The sequence below is a fragment of the Anabas testudineus genome, chromosome 10 (assembly GCF_900324465.2).
Source record: "Anabas testudineus chromosome 10, fAnaTes1.2, whole genome shotgun sequence".
Taxonomy (NCBI): Eukaryota; Metazoa; Chordata; class Actinopteri; order Anabantiformes; family Anabantidae; genus Anabas; species Anabas testudineus.
Window position 1 is genome coordinate 2,279,799 of NC_046619.1, and position 19,405 is coordinate 2,299,203.

At 39.8% G+C, this 19,405-nt stretch overlaps 1 protein-coding gene across 2 annotated transcripts; it reads right to left on the minus strand.

The window, feature by feature from the left end:
- Positions 1-2,196: 2,196 nt before the first annotated feature.
- LOC113160008 (F-BAR and double SH3 domains protein 1-like) lies at positions 2,197-17,621 on the minus strand. Of its 2 annotated transcripts, none has more exons than XM_026357019.1 (21): positions 17,523-17,621; positions 16,918-17,015; positions 16,735-16,771; positions 15,890-15,963; positions 15,010-15,154; positions 14,707-14,843; positions 14,475-14,538; positions 14,067-14,195; positions 13,295-13,417; positions 12,649-12,744; positions 12,373-12,489; positions 11,907-12,011; positions 8,459-8,614; positions 8,226-8,354; positions 5,785-5,868; positions 5,529-5,673; positions 4,821-4,921; positions 4,306-4,422; positions 4,070-4,220; positions 3,937-3,992; positions 2,197-3,843 (listed from the first exon to the last, which is right to left on the minus strand). In XM_026357019.1, the coding sequence occupies exons 1-21, from the start codon at positions 17,541-17,543 to the stop codon at positions 3,793-3,795; spliced, it is 2,136 nt and encodes a 711-aa protein (XP_026212804.1). In that variant the 5' UTR covers positions 17,544-17,621; the 3' UTR covers positions 2,197-3,792. The 2 variants fall into 2 exon arrangements, with proteins under 2 accessions (XP_026212804.1, XP_026212803.1); XM_026357018.1 differs by having other exon boundaries at positions 16,735-16,780.
- Positions 17,622-19,405: the final 1,784 nt, after the last annotated feature.

Genomic DNA, 19,405 nt, shown 5'->3' on the forward strand with positions numbered 1-19,405 from the left:
GTATTTAAGCTGGAAATGAAGACTACAGGTTCTCTTTTCGCCTTGTATCCACCCTATAAGTTAAACATTCTTAACAATGAACTGACAAAGGTCTTTTTGAATGCATACTGAACACTGTCACAATCTTCTCTCGCATCTAAGTTGCTTGTTTACAAGCAAAGTAATAATTATCAGCTGAACCTTCAATGAAACTATGTGAGAAGAAGATACATTTAGCACTTACAGTATGTACTTGGAAGTAAAATGTGAAGCCAGAACCTGAACTTAGTAAAGTTATTATACACCAGCAACAGTATGGAAGAATAAGTGTAAACAAAAAATATGCATTTGGTTTTCATTCATATTCTAATTGCTTTCATTTAGATTTTTACTTTAACTGAAGTTCAAAGTGCAACCTAAAAAGCATGTAAATTCACAGTTTTCCATAATCTGTAAAAATTATCTGATTTTATTATATAGTATAAACAGTTTGATGAGATCAGGGGCTTTGTGATGAATTTAAGATATGTGTAATGTACAGTAATCCTAAGTAGCAATGCCTGGAATATTTGTACAGTATTATACTCATGCTGATGATGTGCGCAACTTGTAAACATGCAGAATTTATCTTCATAAATAAAATCATCACAACATTTTCAAGCTTGTCTAAGTGTACTTTGTTGAACTTGTAGACATTAGCCAGTGATCCACATTATACTCATAAGCACATCAGAATTACGCTGGTAGCCATTATAATACACTATTCAATAACTAGGTTGAGCTCATTAAATAAATAGACAAGGCGTCACTTTAAAGCAAAACATAAAAAAGAATCAGTAAACCACAGTTTTCACAAATCAACTTAGTTGTATTTTAGAAATATATGAAAATTGATGCCTGCATGAGACAGCAGTGGAGTTTCTAACCAGTTTGTTCAATAGGATTCTAGAGAGTGAGAAGATGCCTGAGGAATGGAGGAGAAGTGTTCTGGTTCCGATCTTTAAGAACAAGGGTGACACGCAGAACTGCAGCAACTATAGAGGAATAAAGTTGATGAGCCACACGATGAAGCTGTGGGAAAGAGTAGTGGAAGCCAGGCTTAGGAAGAAGGTGGAGATTTGTGAGCAGCAGTATGGTTTCATGCCCCGTAAGAGCACCACTGATGCCATTTCTGCTTTGAGAATGTTGATGGAAAAGTACAGAGATGGTCAGAAGGAGCTGCATTGTGTCTTTGTAGATTTAGAGAAGGCGTATGACAAGGTGCCGAGGGAGGAGCTGTGGTACTGTATGAGGTCGTCGGGAGTGGCAGAGAAGTACGTCAGAGTAGTTCAGGACATGTATGAGAGAAGTATGACGGTGGTGAGATGTGCTGTAGGTCAGACAGGAGTTCAAGGTGAAGGTGGGACTACATCAAGGATCGGCTTTGAGTCCCTTCTTGTTTGCTATGTTGATGGACAGGCTGACAGATGAGGTCAGACAGGAATCTCCCTGGACAATGATGTTTGCAGATGACATTGTGATTTGCAGTGAGAGTAGAGAGCAGGTGGAGGAACAGCTAGAGAGGTGGAGGTTTGCTCTGGAAAGAAGAGGCATGAAGGTCAGTCGTAGTAAGACAGAATACATGTGTCTGAACGAGAGGGATCAAGGTAGAAGCGTTAGGTTACAGGGGGCTGAGGTGAAGAAGGTGCAGGAGTTTAAGTACTTGGGGTCAACAGTTCAGTGTGATGGGGAGTGTGGAAAAGAGGTGAAGAGGCGAGTGCAGGCAGGTTGGAGCGGGTGGAGGAAAGTGTCAGGAGTTTTGTGTGACAGAAGAGTGTCAGCAAGACTCAAAGGAAAGGTGTACAAGACAGTGGTGAGACCAGCTCTGCTCTATGGGTTAGAGACGGTAGCAGTGAGACAGAGACAAGAGGCTGAGATGGAGGTAGCAGAGATGAAGATGTTGAGGTTCTCCTTAGGAGTGACCAGGTTAGACAGAATAAGGAACGAGTACATCAGAGGGACGGCTCACGTTGCCTGTGTTAGCGACAAAGTCAGAGAGGCCAGACTGAGACGGTTTGGACATGTGCAGAGGAGGGATAGTGAGTATATTGGTAGAAGGATGTTGGAGATGGAGCTGCCAGGCAGGAGGACAAGAGGACGGCCAAAGAGGAGATATATGGATGTCTTAACAGAGGACATGAGGTTGGCTAATGTTAGGGTAGAAGATGTTCATGATAGAGTTAGGTGGAAAAGGATGATTCGCTGTGGCGACCCCTGATGGGAAAAGCCGAAAGAGAAGAATTAATCTACACCGTCTCAGACCCCATCCTGACTAGACTGCTCAAAGATGTTTGATTAGCACGTCCATATTAAAGCAGATCAAGGCTTTTAAAGTTGCTGTAGTCCTCTACCTCTACCTCTACTCTGGACTCCGGTGGTAGCCAATTGGAGACCAATATCCAATCTGCCATTTATATGTATGGGTTATAGAATAGGATTTGGAGTACATCATAGAACATAAAAGACACTGGTAAAGTTCACTAATGATTTTTTCGTTGCTTCAGACAACATACTTCTCTCTATACTCATTTTGTTAAATCTTAGTGCTGCATTTGACACTATAGATCATTTTTCAACATTTTATTACACAGACTGGAACATGTCATTGAGATAAAAAAAACAGCACTAGGGTGGTTTAAATCATATCTATTAGATAGATTCCAGTTTGTGTATGTTAATGATGAGTCTTCCATGGATTCAAAAAGTTAGTTTCGGGGTTCCACAGGGTTCTGTGCTTAGGCTGATTCTTTTCACTCTATGTATGTCCTCCTAAGGTAATATTATTAGTAAACACTATCCATTTCCATTGCTATGCAGATGATACCCAGCTATATTAATCTATAAACCCAGACGAAACCAATTAATTTATCAACTTTTAAGCTATTTTGCAGACATAAACGCCTGGATGTCCTCTAATTTTCTACTCCCAAATTCAGACAGAGGTTATTTTGTTTGGTCCTAAAAACCTCAGAGACATGATTTCTAACCATAGTTTTACCCTAGAGGACATAACATTGGCCTCAATTAATACTGTGAGAACTGGTCGAGGCAGATGGACACCCACCCTGAGCCTGGTTCTACTATGGTTGTTGGATTTTCTATATAATCCTGTATATATATTGTATGTATTCTGTTAGGTTTTGTAAGGACTTAAACTTTAAACACTGTAAAGATTACATCTGTTTTGATTTGGTGCTATACAAAAAAAATTGTAAAAAGCTTTACACGGAAATATTTTATAAACTCTTCAGCCTTATTTTGCCTCTGTTGTGCCTCTGATCTATCCTTTAAAAAAACACTAAAAAACAAATTGACAAAAATTTGATTAGTGAAATCTCTGGAAATCTGGTAAATTAAAAGGATTACTTACTTTATATTGCTTTTTTATAAAATGTATTGAACATTGTCTATGGCAAATACAGAAGTTATACAGATTAATTCTTTCAGTTAGAGCCGTACAGTTTTATGCTGGTTTTCCTGCTTTATAAATATAAATTTGCTGATGAAGGTAACATGCTGATAAGTTATAAAGTAATAGCAAAGGAACAAAAACTCCTTCAGAGTAACAACTTCTCAATTTTCTTACATCTTAATTAAAGATATTTATTCCCAATTATAAGATGTTTCACCTAATGATATTACTACTCAAATGTTAAGTGTTATTTTCTTGTTACAACTCTTCTAAGAACATGTATTTGTATTAGTAACTACACTCTCGAAATCTGCTGGTTGTCTGCTGACAAATATTTGTGCTAGTTAAAGGTGTGGAGCAACTCAGGGCTGAAGGGACGGCTTCTGTGTTGGAGGAGGAGGAGGTGCTCGACACTGAAACAAAGCAGAGGAAGTAGAGTGATGTGTCAAATATTACTGATTTGTTATAATATGTTATTAAAATATATATTTTTTATCAGCACATACTGGTCTTGGTCGACTGCTTGAGAGATCTGGAGAGTTGTTGTGACTGTTACCTGTGTCTGATGGAAGAAAAGATACAAACAGAACTGTTACCACCTTAGCTTTCAACTAACTGGTGTACACTGTCTCCATTTACCTGTTGTGTTGTCAGTAGGTCTTGAAGATAAGAGCTGCTGTTTGTCCTCCACACCACTAGGGGGAGTAGCATTGGGTGCTGAACTACAGCCAGGTGGTGAGGGGATGGGGATTGGGGGAGAGAAGGAAGGTATAATAGGGGTGGGCAGAGGCTGGAAAAAATATAATCACAGATGAATAAGAAATGTCATGATTTACTGGATCATTTAGGAAACAAACCAGGAAATCCAGTCTCACTTCCTTCTCCTGTTTCTCCTCCTCCTCCTCTCCTTCCTCATGTACAAGCTCCACCACCAGCGACGGGAAGACACCAATCTGTCCGTTCAGCTCTCCCTCCCAAAAACCATCATCCACCTACAAAACGATCCATTTGTGTCGATTTAAGTAAGACTTGTATGTTTAAACAGTACACAGGCCTCATAAATCATCTACTTCTTTAGTAAAATAATCTAAATTCAAGGTCCACTTATAAGCTTTGCTCAGTGCTTTCAGCTACAACTCATGGTCTTCATCCGTGACAAGTAAACATACCTAATGAAGGCTGTGAAGTGTTGCTCAGGAAAAAGCAAGTAAATGGATCTTGACCTGGATCATCTGTCAAATAACTGTTTCCAAGAATTAATTTTCATCTGATCCTGTTTATAATTTAAACTATTATTAATATGTCTTGGGCTTGTTGGCCTGTTATGATGTATTCAGTTTAAAAACACAGATCCAGGCTGATTTAGGACATAAGTTACGCACACACACACCTCTCCATGCTGACAGCGTATCAGATTGATTAGTGCCCCCTCCTGGAAGGAAAGCTCCTCTGCACTCTGGGCCTGGTAGGAGTACAGAGCTCTGGCTACACCTGAAACAAATCCCACTGGATTATAATAAAAACCCTTGAATGATATCCCCGTATTATCATGAACCTATCAATTATGTGACCTGCATTCAATGCAATCACTACATGTGTGAGAATTCAAGTGTGAGTAGCAAGGTACCCCTTATTATGGAAGGGGATGGATGCAACACTTTAAAGCTGTGCTACAACCAACCCCACTCCTGTCAGTCATTGTTTAGCTAATCGCACTAGCACAGCGGTTTGAAATGAACAAATTTCACATTCACATTTTATTATATTTTAATGAACTACAATTTACAGTAATTTAAGTCATTAAAAGTGTTTATCTGCAATATTATAACAACTAAACAAAATATAGTGCTACTTTGTTTCCTGAAAATATATATGAAGATATATATGTTTTTACATTTAGGATCTTCACATGTTTCCAACCTTGATGGTCATCTGATCCCTGATTACTGAACTAAATATGTAACTCCCATCTTATCCCTGATTGGTGCAATTGGTGACATTACAATTCAATCCATGTTAAACTTACTGAATATACGACTGTAACATAGTGGGTTAATGTTTGGTAGCATAAATAACACACACACTGCAAACTACTGACCTCTACTCGCTGCCTTCTCTTTATACCCAGTGGATGAGGTGGAGCTGAAGGAACTGTCCAGCTGAGCACCGTCCTCTGCTGGTAGACAGAGGAACTGTACATAACGCTCAGGAACATAGCCCACCTGACCACATGAGTTACACACCTGCACTCACAACACAGATGCACAGTATAAAAACACATTGATAAAAAAACATGTTTTCATCTCATAAAGGTTGATATTGATATGATCAATGAACAACAGAGCAGCTGTTACCTTCAGCCAGTCCTCCATGTCTCCATCTTCGATCACTTGGAGCTCCTCTCCCTCCATGATTGACAGCTCATCTGAGTGGCTAGCCTAAATAACATCACGTGTTTTTCATTTTCATTTGTTCACACTCATGATGTCAGATTAGAGTTAATTTGCGACATTTCTTCTTGTAATTCTTCATGTGCTTTAGACCAACAGTCGTCTTGTACTGGTGTACAGAGTCAAAAACCCTATTAGTGTTACTACAACTACTGTACAAATCCTTATTATGGCAAGAAACAGTTAAGTAAAGCGAAAATACAGTCCATCATTAAATGAAAAAATGAAAGCTGTCCTCTGATCTGATGAGTACAAATGTGAGATCTGTGGTTCTAACCACTGTCTTTGTTAGAATTAGAGCGGGTGAACAGACGGTTTTTGAATGTGTGGTTCCCACGGTGAAGCATGAAGAGGTGTGATGGTGTGGGTGGGCTTTTTAGTCAAACAGTACCACAGCATTTTGTAGCGACATGCCATCCCATCTGGTTTTAACTTGGGATCATCATTTGTTTTCCAAAATGACTATAAAAGCAAACACACCTCTAAATTATAGAAGAGTTATCTTTCAAGGAGAGTGAGTGGAATGCTGCATCAAATGACCTGGCCTCCACAATCACTCAATCTGGCCCCAACTATGGTTTGCAGCTTTCCGGCTTACAAGACTAGTGCAAGGTAACATTTGTGGTGTAGTTTAGGACACTAGCAATATCATGTGATTGGAACAGTCCAAGTAGCTTCTTCAGTCTAAGGGATAGTTGGTTAGAGACTGCGAATGTACCCTCTATTTCATTCAGAAATGAAACTCACTTGGAGGATAAACATATAGTCTCTAACAAACTATCCTCACACTGAAGAGGATACTTAGATGTGTAGTTAAAAGAAGGAAGTCCAGTTGCCACGACTGAGAATCACGATATGTTTTATGTGGGAATTGCACAAAAGTAAGGGACAAATTTGCCATCGGAAACTTTCCCAAAACCATTAATGGTCAGTATAACATATAACAACATAACATAGACAGAAAGATCATAGAGAGAATTTGACAATTAACAAACAATTTAAAGGCACTCGCCACCATCACAAGGACCACGTTTTCACCCAAGATTCAATAAATCCAAGCTATCTCAAGATTGGCCATAAAGTTCCCTGAGTCCGTTTCTGCTCCTCACTCATCCTCTCCCGAACCTGTGCAGATTCGCAGGACTAATCTGTGTCCAGAAGAGCACAGCAGACATTTCAGAGAAAATTTGAGCTTGTACTGCAGTGGTCCTGGTCACAAAGTCTCAGAACACTGAAAAAGCGTAAGGTTGATTGGACATAAATAGGACAACAGAGGTGAGTGGCTGGGGGTTAGCAGGATGGACTGACAGAATGGAGTTGGGCTCAACAGCGACACCCCTCATGCTGCAGTGTTCATCAACTCTGGAGACGAGTCAGAATTCATTGATGAATGCTTGGAACAGCTCGGTTCCAAGTTTTCTGCTCTCCAGACCCCATTCCAGGTAAAGGCACTTGTTAATAACGTCATTCACCCCTGTTCTAAACTACATCAGTTTAATTTCATGTTATCTACTCTCCGTAGCTCTCTCTATTGTTGGAAGCAACCTGGTAAAGAAGCACAATCTGCACATAGAGAAAGGAACTGGGAAAAACAAGGTCACCTCACTATTACCTCATTGACCTTATAATATAAGTGGAAGACAGCCTTCAGCAGGATAGAATAGCATATTTAAATGGCTGTCAAATCTTCTTCCTTTTCTGGGTTGACTGGCAAACGTGTAACTGAGGGTTTCTTAACTTTTTCAGATCTGTGACTTCATATTACTTCCCAAAAAATCATGACCACACAAATGAGAGAGGTGCTAGGCTGACATGTTGACATAGTGCTTCGCAGAGTCATGTGAGATATAATTACAAGAAGAATTTCTCAAGAATTTAAACATTTTTATAGTAATCTCTGTATGTCTGATGTTTAAGTCCTGCTGAAATTACTATGAATTTGGTCTGTAATAGAAGTAGACATTCAGCGGAACAAAGACAAAATTCCCCCACGGAGTTGAAGGGAGGGAAGACCATTTGGGGGGGTGAATTATTATCAGAAGGATCATTATGTATGAAGTCCATCCAGAATAATAACTCCACTTAGAAATCAGCAGCACATCTGCTCTCCCATTGACTTTTTCTGTCATCATACAGGCCTACATTCTGGTGTTTCTATGTGAGTTAGAGATCGTAGATAGTGACCAGCACAGATAATGTAATAACCCCGCCTCCCAGGCAGAATTGAATCTGAAGATAGCTTATGAAATTCCCTAATTGTCTAATGTGGAGCCCTAGTTGAGGCTCATTTGAGAAGACTTCCTGTAGTGCTTTTACAGATAATAAAAGGTTTGTGTTTGAACTACCTGATAGCTGTAGATAACTCTGCAGGCGGCCGGGTAAACACAGAGTCCAGCCGCTGACACTGGATCTGCAAAGATGTCGCCATTCTCATCGTCATAGTCGTCAAAGTCAGTCAACTCAAACTCTTCCTCCTGGAAAACACAAAACATCAGTGTGACAGTGAGTGGACATTTGTTTTCCAACTTGTCATGAAGAAATTCAAGGGGTAGGCGTGTGAGTGTGTTTGTATGCATACTGAGAAGTCCTCAGTAGACTTCCTCTGTTCACTGAGCCGCCTCTCTCGCTCCAGCTCCTCCTCTGCCTGGGTCATGGCAGTGTGAAGCCACAGGTCGACTCCTGTGACAGCGTCTGACAACAGAGCCAGACGAGCCTCAGCCTTCACCCTGCTGAGCTGGGACAGTAAGCAAACAACAAGTTAACATTTTGTGTTTATGCATGGTTGCGTGAGGCCAGGTTTTAGCTTTTTCACAACAAACTATTTTAGAGCAGAATTATTGTTTCCCTCAATGACGTCAAGTTGCCCTGTTCCTGAAGCAGCAAATCATCCCCACAACATTACACTGCCACTTCATGCTTAACCCTCTAGATATGATGATCTTTTCGTGGAATTCTGTCTTTACAGAATTACTCCAATTGTAATTTAAATTTTGTTTATTTATATAGTATCAAATCACAACAAAAGTCATCCTAACTTAGCAGTGGGTTTTACCTAGCCACTCCTCCATGGATGTTATTTCTATCCAGTGCCTAGCGGACAGTAGGGACATGATAACTGATCTTTATTGAGGCAAGACAGGCATGCAGTTCCTTGGTTGTTTTTCTTGAATCAGTTGTGACTTCTTGAAAAAGTCATCACTGTGTACTTGGACTCATTTTGGAAAGTCGGCCACTTCTGGATCACTGAGTATCTGTGCAGTCCCAGAGCCTTACAAATGACTTTGTAACCTTCCCAGACTGATCAATGCAGTTTAGGTAGTTTTTTAGATGAAATAACTGAAAGAGCAAATACATTTTTCCACAGGCCTATTTGGTATTACATCCAACTTGGATATCCAACTACAGTATAATAGTGTATATTAGCTGTATCCAAGGTTATTACTCTACTTTTAGGTAGAAATATTAAGATACAGCTAATGCTGTATGTGTTTTATGTGTATTAACAATACTAAATAAGTGACTAATGATAAGGTAGCTGTTTCTCAACTTAGTGTAAATGAATCAAGTTTGTTTTTAAAAACAGCAAAGCTGGGTGGTCACTCAACAGCAACGGCATTCCTGACTGTCATGGAATGCGTGCTGCAAAAGGTGAATCTCAATCTTCTGTATTAATTCCACTTGATCTATCTGCAGCCTTTGACATAGTTAACCACCAGGTCCTACTTTCTACACTTTCTGATTTGGACATTACTGGTACAGCTCTGGTCTTGCTTAAGTTCTACTTGTCTGGTTGTACCTTTAAGGTATCTTAGCAGGGGCAGGTTTCTAACTCTTACTGCCTCTCCACAGAAAGCCACAGGGCTCAGTTCTTGGTCATCTGGTCTTTTACATCTATACATTCCAAGCTTCCATTATCCAGTCGCATGGCTTTTCCTATTATTGCTATGGTGACGACACACAGCTCTTCCTTTTCACCGGATGACTTCACTGTCTCACTACTGTACGCATCTCTGCATGCGTTGCGTTGCTTGGATGAGAGAGAGGCATTTTCAGCTCAACCTCTCCAAGACAGAAGTTCTTGTCTTCCCAGCCGGTCCTTCGATACAACACAACATCAGCATGAACATAGAATGCTGATTTGATTGAGATTGTTCAAACTAAGTCTGCCAGAAACCTGGGGGTGTTCATTGAGACCCTACCTTTCGGACTATACAACACAACTCATTGTCCAGGCTCTGGTCATATCTCGACTTGACTACTGCAATGTCTTACTGATGGGGTTACCAGCTGCATCATCAATCCCCTCCAGAAGATCCAAAATGTAGCAGTACTTCTCATTTTTGATCAGTCAAAAAGGACACGTTACACCACTTTTCAAATCTCATCCAGGTCTACAATTCCTCCCGCCCACTGTGCTCTGCCAGCAAACCACATGTCAACCTCAAAAGATCCCAGGCAAAACTTTTTGGCTCACGATGGTGGAATGACCTGCCCACCTCTGCAAGCTCAGCTGTCTCACTCTTAACGAAAACCTGCTGAAAAGGCAATTCTTCCAAACCTTTCTCTGCACTTAAATCTCTTCCTGCACTTGAATCTTTCTCTACACTTAAAACCTTATTAAAAATAAATAAATAATTGTGCACTTATACCCCATATAACTGATGCAGCTCTTCCTAGGGCACTTGATATTCAGCTTGTTTTGTACCCCACTTGTAACTTGCTTTGGATAAAAGTCTCTGCCCAAAAACGTAAGGTAAATGTAAAACTCTTAATGACTTATAGCAAATGTGTTGCTCTATATTGTTTTTGGAATTAGACTTGTTATGCTGCTGCTCCGCTGATTCAGTTCAGTTCAGTTTTATTTATATAACACCAAATCCCAATAGACTCATCAGCATTAACTTGTTATTTATTAACTTGATTTCTGCAGAGAGAAAAACCCAACAAGCAGGGTGACAGTGGTTTAATAATTGTGTCAAACTGAACTCTGCTTTTTTTTTTTTATGCTGTATTTTGCTTTATAGCTACCTGAATTGTACATGAAGAAGTACAGTATACTGTATGTCTGTGGAGATCAATCAATTATCCAGGCCATTGTTACCCAAGGTTCCTCAAAAGTTCCTCAATAATTTGCATTTTATTCTAGCCCTTAAGGTATTTTTCCACTTACAATATGGACATTGTTATTTTCAAAGTAGTGTCCCTTGTCTCGTGTTGTCCCATGTTGCATTTTTAATAATACGACTGTCACAAGATGAGGTCTACCTAAAAGTATTGATTTCAACAATCTTTATATGTGACTTGCCAATGTTGTTCTATTCGGTGTAGTGTGGGTAATATCTGAATGCCTGTTGTGACAAATACATAGCTAGGATCTCTTATCACCATTGCTCAGCAAAGAAAGAGGAAGTCAAGTGTTAACCACATCCACACACAATTCTGCTTTGACTTGAAATGTTAACGTACTCTGTATGATTGTGTATTTTGCTAACCTGTGGGTGTATATCAAACAACTTCAAACTGGTTCAAGAAAAGTGTGTTTAAAAATGCTTTACCTGGAAAAAAATGTGGGGTCCTTTCTAAGAAGTTTTTTTTTTTTCATTAAAGTTTTTCCTCATCTGATTCAAGGGAGAACTATATATAGGTTTATTGACTAAACCTATAGCAAATAACTACATTTAGTTCTGCAAGTAAGGCACATATTTATTTAAGACAGATTTAGGTCCAACTGCTTTTTGTTTATTGGATTTGCCACTTGCTTTTCATTTAGTTTTTTGTTTGTTGTTGTTGTGTTCTTTGAAATAGTTCAATATTGGCTCCATCCAATATATTAATAATTCAGTTCCAGATTTATTTGAAATCATACATTCATGTTTTGAGCTATGAATGTTTATCAGTCCAGTTCGTTGGAATATGTATAATACTTTCTTATACAGTATAAGGTAAAGGAGAAGCAATGATGAAGTTATGATGAAGTGAGAGAAGAAACTGGGGCTAACCCACATGTTAGGGTTAGAGTGAAACACCTTAGCTTTTCTGACGCTGTCCTCCACTTCTGCGATCTTCTGCTTCACACTGTGCCCAGTCTCCCCGGACAAGAGCTTCAGCCGACTCTCTAATGTCTGTAGAGCCTACCGGGGATACACACACATTATCACCATTTAGTGTCATGAGTGTCCACCTACCCAAAGTGAGTTGATCAATAATCTATCATTATTCAGTGTAAAAGAATAAAAGGTGAGTACCCTAGAGGTAATACTTATAATTCAGAAACTGCTTCTGTTGCCATAATGATTGATGATTATTTCTATTCACACAAATGATCTAATACACAAAGATTGGACAGAATTGAATAATACTGAAATCTCCAATTGCAGTAAGTGCATGAGCAGTAAAAGAGAAGTCATACAAAATTTAAAAATAAGTGATTCGAATATTCAGTTCCACTGCTACAATTATTCACTGACTCCTTAGCTTTGAAATCAGTCTCACCATTTCTCCGTGAGTGATGACCTTATAATCTTTGGTGGCTTTTGCAACCCATTTCTTGGCTTCTTTAACCAAACAACCCTCAGCATCTGAAGAACAGACGTCCTGCAGAGAAGACACCTACACAAACAAAACAAACACTTTATAGGTGGCATCGCTCAACGTTTAGACAGATGCATAATGCAAATCAATGCAGACGTGGACGCCACCCTGGTGGTAGAGAGTGTCCCTTCCAGCCTCGCAACCAACAATATACCAATGATACAAACACAAACACACCTTGTCATGTGGGGCCAGCTCGAAGGTGAATTCAGGTGTCTTGTTGAAGGAAACAGATTCTTGAAGAAACTGTTGAACATTTTTCTCTCGGGTTACCTAACAAGACAACAACCCATCACTGTTAACCAGAAACAACAAAACTCTTTGTACATCACTGTAGAATTTGTCAGAAACGTCTGAAGTTGTCTTCCTGTCAGAGTTAGTTTTGACCAACATGTAGGTGAACAACAACTCAGTGTTTTCTCTTCAGCTTGACAAGCAATACATTTGTTGAAATGCCTACACAGGTTCTAAAGGGAACAGCTCTGGCGGATTCTCCTCAGACTGCATGTTATTTTTCACTTTATACGTCCTTACTGAGCCTCTCTACCAGGTCAACCACTCTGTCTGTCATTTCTTGCATTTCTTTTCCTCTTTACCTTTCCTCTCCTGTTTGATTTACCCCATTCCCTTTTCCTTTCTATCTGTCACCCTACCTGTAACCTCATGCCCCCACCATCATGTCCTCTAGAGAGACGGTGAGAAATGTCTTATGTCTGGTTTTCCAAAAGCCAAAGCAGGATACCTGCCATGAATGTAAACCAGGAAACTAAAGTCTTGGCTGGACATTATTTTAAGTTTTGGCACCATTGTGAATACCACGCACCTTAACAACACTGTCCCATATCTTGCTGTACTGTTTGTGTGTGGACAGGCAGGTGTCCATCTCTGTCCCACACAGCAGGGTAAAATGGCTTTTCAAATCATCATATATCTCACCGTCCATTTGCTGAGGAGGGAAATAGAGGGAAAAAAAATCACCTTTGTTTTATTTTCATCCTTTCATCCCAATTTAAAAATGTTTAATTTTCTGTCCCCACTGAACTCCCAGCTCTCAACACCCTATCCCCCACCTTCACTATTCAGATTCATGTTGCTTATAAGCTTGTTGCTTCCTATGAAGTACAGAATACACAGCAGACCATCCACTCAGTGGTCACTTTATTAGGTACACCTGTACCTGTACAAATAAATACTGAAATACTAAAACAACAATAACAATAGTCGGGAAGTCTGAGTGTTATGATTAAATTATACTATTCTATTCTTGTGTGCAAGAGCCAACAGGAAGTTAATAAGCTCTAACAAATCCAGTTGTTGAAACTGATGTTGGAACAGTTATTTTTGCAAATCACAGTTTCATTATGAATCTGTTTTTTTGTCTTTGTTTGGAACATCAAACAATCATGGAAAGAGTGATGATTAGCGAGAGTTATGAAGTTTCAATTCTTCACACTACTTATAACCAACACAAACACATTAGCAGAAAAAGCTACAGAAAATGAAATTGTGCAGATCAAACTCTACATTCTGCAACATATCGGCAAAGTGTTCATACAAATCAACCTGGTTTTAGTTTCCTTTTCCGTGTGTCTTACCTCCATGATATATGGCACATTGTTAGTATAGTAGTGTTGTTGATGGGCATTCACTGCCACCAGCGTCAGCAGGTACTCATTACGAACTTCAGTCAAATGGTCGTCGCACTCTTTCAACCTGGCACTGAACTGTACGCACAAATACACCCACACAGTCATGTACAGTGTTTTAGTTCAAGTGAAATATCAAGGATATGTTTCACTACACTGATTCTGGCGTACAGACTTGACTGGTAACGTCACATCAAGATAAAATGCTTCTTTAAGTAACCCCTATCTCGTATGAATGCGGACTCTAACATTAGATAGACAGGACAGGATGGTCTATGCAACAACCTAATTTACTTTGATCTGTGTTAGTGTCCTATTTCTGACATAGGAAATGCTGTTGTCTTTTCAGCTCCATACCTTAGCAGCCATTTTATGTTGTCCTGTTTTAAAGTGGAAAATCCCATGGTCATTCTTTCTAGCTCTGGAAGACAGAAAACATATGATATTACTAGGTAAACTCCAGTCTGCTAATTACAGTAGTTACCCAGTTACCATGCCTCCATTAAAATGAAATGCTCTGAATTTGTCCATATAGGCTGAACTCTACTATGAGTTATTTCAGTGGTGGCAGAATTTAACCCTCACTGACCTGGTCTGTGCGTCAGCAGCTTTCTCTCTGGCAACATTGGCAATGTGGCTGACTTGATGGTAGCTCTTCTTGATCCTTTGTAGCTCCCGCAGAGCATCCACCGCTTCACCTTGTACCTTCTGGAGCCGCTCCAGGCCCTAATTCCAAAATGATACATTCAGCCATTAGTGTAAATATTTTATGGTCACATTGTATTGTTTTGAAGTGCTGACAAAGTTCCTAATGAGTTCCTAACTGACAGTATTTGTCCACTGTGTGTGTGTGTGTGTGTGTGTGTGTGTGTAATGCAAATTGCTCTCTCACTCTCTTAGCTCGAATGTCCTTTGCATTGCGTAAAGTTCTGGAAGCTTCTCCAATCAGTCTGCGGTATTCCTCTGCAGCAGCAAGTCGTGATGCTGCAGTCTGAGCTGTAGCATCGACCACTGACCGCCACACACCGAACACGCTTCTGCAACACACACATAGATACCAGCGTTATTACTACTAACATACTGTCACACTACTGCGTCAGCACTAACCACTACGTTTTTCTCTTTAGATCTTCAAGTTTTCAACACACCAGAGAAGTGATGCCCAATTTAATGTGTCGCTGGAATTCACCATTCAGCGGATATGATTTCATTCTAAGAAAGTTACGATGACAACAATGCTGGTGACACCGAACAGTAGAATGTGCTCCCTTTCTTTCTCCTGTAGGATTTCATGAGTTAGGGTTAGTGTTAGTTGTTGTTGCTTTTTGTTGCCTCCTGCTCGTCGTCTGTTGGAGTCTTACATCACTGCCCTTCTTCAGCGTGTCCTCCTGAGAGGCACTCTTACTTTTGGGCATCCTGTGTGGTTCAACCCGTTCACCCTACCTTCTAGTCATTCTCTTCATCCTCTGATCCTTTGTTCACCAGCCTCTGGACCATCTCTCTGAAACTTCCTACTTTCTTGAATCCCCCTGCTTCCATCCATTCTCAGTCACCTGGCCTTCCCTGCCCATTCATACAGCTGTTCTCAGCTTTCAGGCTGGCATCATTTCAATCTGCCTCCTGTTAGATCATAAGATTCTAGCTATCATCATTAACTTTAAGGATCAAGGTCTCTTTTGTTGTCTTCCTATTTAAAATGACATCAGAGTCAGAGAAAGCAGTCTAGTGGTTGGTGGTCTATAACAGCTGTCACCACAAGCATATATATTTACCCTGAAGTGATAGCATCGGTGTTTCCTCTCTGCCAGTCTCTCTTCTGGTACTGCACAGCTAACCTCTGAAGAGCCTAAACAAAGACAAAACATTCAAATGTAGTTTACTGACCACATAAAGTGCTTAAACCGACAACCAGGTGGACCTCTGTGCTTTCCCTTACTATGCATTTCCTAACTGTTTGCATTTAGCTTATGCAGAAGTGATAATAGGGATTTTAGCACCCACAGTGTCTTGCATTATTTTGTACTGCACCTAACAGCTAACAAAGTGTCATGATGGACTAGTTTTAGTTTCATTTGGAACTCTTTACCTCTAAACGTACATTGAGGTGCACACCATTACAGATTTTTGTAACCACACACCAACATCCGTTGGTCCATTAGACAAATTTAAAATTGTCTAATGATCTAAATTCAAAAACTCGCTAGCGTGTCTGTAGAGTTTTATATTTTTCCTTTATTCCTATCAAATAATTGGTGAGGGAAGCTGAGTGGTGCTTTCTTTTTTTTTTGTATTCCCCTGCAGCATCCAGTTGCACGTTCATCAGATGTTAACACATGTATGTGACACATTCTTCACCGTGGTGCAAAAACACATAAACTAGAGCTTTTCTGAAACGTGGAACTTCTAGTGAGAGAGTTAAAATGAAAAAAAGGGGAAGGGGAAGAGTGATCCCTAGTTAGGATCACATCACAGTGTGCCAAATAATATTATTAATAAAACTGCACTCAGATACTGATATGGGAGCTCAAATCAATAAATAATGAGCATTTACAGCAAACAATGAAAGGTGGCTGGAAACAGAACTAACTCTGGACTAGAATAGCCTGTGTTCACTCACCTGACCATACTCCTTCTCTATAGCAGCTCGCTGCTTACTGAAGGACCTTGGGGAACAGAGAAAAACACAACACATGACACACAAAGGATCAGCACACGTCACTTCACATGCTTTCATTCTCTGTTTCTGTGTTGATCTCTCTGCTTCTTTGTATTTCCACAGTCTGGTTGGTGAGTGGTTCACCTGATCTCCTCCAGCAGTTCAGTGTCCTGATGATGTTTGGTCTGCAACTTACTGAGCTGCTCCGAGAACACCAGTTTCACCTGCTGACTTTCTTTTACCTGCATGCAAACACACGCATGCATGCACAGACACACACACACACACACACAAGGTTGTATGTGTAGTTTCTCTCACATACAAGAATGTTAAAGGAAGTCCAACTCTGCAACGTTACCTCAATTGTCACAATAAATGTGAACAAACATCTTGAAGAGTCAGCAAATTCACAGTAAACTGCATTCAGAAAGTTTGATTAGTTATATTATAAATGTATATAGATTTTTTCCAATAGAAGAGGATCAAGGACATATGTCCACTATCCAAGTACAAATTATTTCACATAACTACCAGCTAAATTTAACAGCATACTATGTAAAATACATGTCTTGTAGCGTGAGTGCTTAATTAAAAGGCTTAACATTTTAAAGAATTTTACAGCCATGCGGGCTAGAGGACCAGAGATGATCAAAGAGTAGCAGTGAGACACAAAGTAAGTGAGTGACAGAAAGCACTCTTTCCATTAATATCTGCTCCTCTTCCACAGTAGACTTTTAGTGCAATCTTACCTTTCTGGGTGGAGGTTGCATGCTGGGATCTTGATAGTGTAGGTTATAGTCTCCGTTATCAAGTTAGTTTGTTTCAGCTGTACTGCTACTTCCTCTATATCATTGCATTTGCACATGTGCAGCTCACTCTGTGTCCCTTTCTGTGTATCTCTCTCTCTCTCTCTCTCTCTCTCTCTCTCTCTCTCTTCCTCTTTCTCTTTCTCACTCTCTCTCTCTGGTGCTGTCTTAAAGAAAGCCAGTGGAGGGCATCATACTCCGTTGGCTTTGTGTTTAAAACAACATTGCAAGCTCAGGTTAGTAGACGTTTCCAGTTTCCAAACCCAATCAGTGCGCAGTTGCATGTGCATCTCACAGAAAGTTCACATTGTTACTGTGTTACATAAACATACACCAGAGGCGTCCAATCCTGGTCCTCGAGGGCCACTATGATGCTAGTTTTCCTACTATCTCTGCCCTAACCCACTACTGATTACCTGGATCTGGTGTGTTCAGCCAATCAGAAGTTGGAAGTGTAAAACAAGCAGCACAGTGGCCCTCGAGGACCAGGATTGGACAACCCCTGACATACATGTTTCATAAAATAATTCATTTAATTAAATTGTACAATAATGTCAGACATTTGGGATAATCCACCAGGAATGCTGCACCCTCATACACATGATTGTTCAATGGGGCACCTTAACAGATGATGTGCTACAGCAGAAGGTGTCCCCCGAACCAACTTTTTCATGCATCAAAATGATGAACTTCAGCCCATGCTTTGTAAACGTACTTAAACACTAGAATGAATGAGAATGGCTTCATTTTTTCACACAAAGTGAAACTCTGAATGCAGCCTAAGTCACCATGCAGGTAGGATGGATGAGACTGACTGGGTAACAATGAAAAAGATGAACTCCAGTACAACTCCACCCCCCACTATGACCTTAATAATAAACACAGAATTCAACCCCAATTCTAAATAAGCCGGGGCGCTGTGTAAAATCTACAGAATCTAATGATTTGATAATCTCATAAAACATATTTCATCCATAATAGAATGTAGGAAATAAATGTTTAAACTGAGAAAATGTACATTGAAGAAAAAAAAAAGTTATTTTGAAATTTCTAGCAGCGACACGGCTCCAAAAAGTTGGGACAGAGGCAACAAAAGGCTGAGAAGTAAGTGGTACTAACAAGCAAAAGCTGGAAGGACATTTTGTAACTAATTAGGTTGCTTGTCTTGTTGAAAAAGATCAATGGACATATGTTCACCAATCTGTGATTGATTGATAAGACTCCATCAATACTGAAACACACATCCAGGTTTTAAAGCAGCTATTTCTTACATATTTCAGCAGGACAATGTTAAACCTCACACTGCATCTATGACATCAGCATGGTTCAGTCCAGCTGCTGAACTGGACTGGGCCTCACTACAGTCCAGAACCTTTTTCTCCAGCATCATCTTCAGTCCAATATCAAAGTAGTCAATCCTTTGATTTATGACCAAATAAATGAATACCATTCCCATCAGCCTCAGCTGTACTTTGTGTTTTCAGATAGTTATAATTGCATACCTTGCTAATCCACTCAGCTAAGATGGTATAATACACATTTGACCTGCTAAACATTAGCACTGACACATAAATGTTTAAGTACGGAACAAGGCTCTGCTAGCACGTTGACTTATTTACAATATGCTGTTGAAGGTAAGAGGTGATTACAGTAAGGAACCGGCATACAAGACTGATGACAGTGATCATTTTATTTGTGTAAGAATTCAAACAAGAAAAATGTCCATTTATTCTAAAGGTGATAAATTAATAATAAATAAAATAAATAACAGGTCAAAAATAAAACATTTGGAAATGTGCATAAAGTAATTACCAAGCAGGAATATT

Excerpts from the sequence above, each read along its gene's own strand:
- LOC113160008 (XM_026357018.1), bottom strand. The coding sequence starts at position 17,543 with ATGCAACCTCCACCCAGAAAG. Across the intron at positions 15,964-16,734 it reads TAGAGAAGGAGTATGGTCAG|GCTCTTCAGAGGTTAGCTGT; the intron begins GTGAGTGAACAC and ends GTCTTTGTTTAG. Across the intron at positions 15,155-15,889 it reads ACCGATGCTATCACTTCAGG|AAGCGTGTTCGGTGTGTGGC; the intron begins GTAAATATATAT and ends TGTGTGTTGCAG.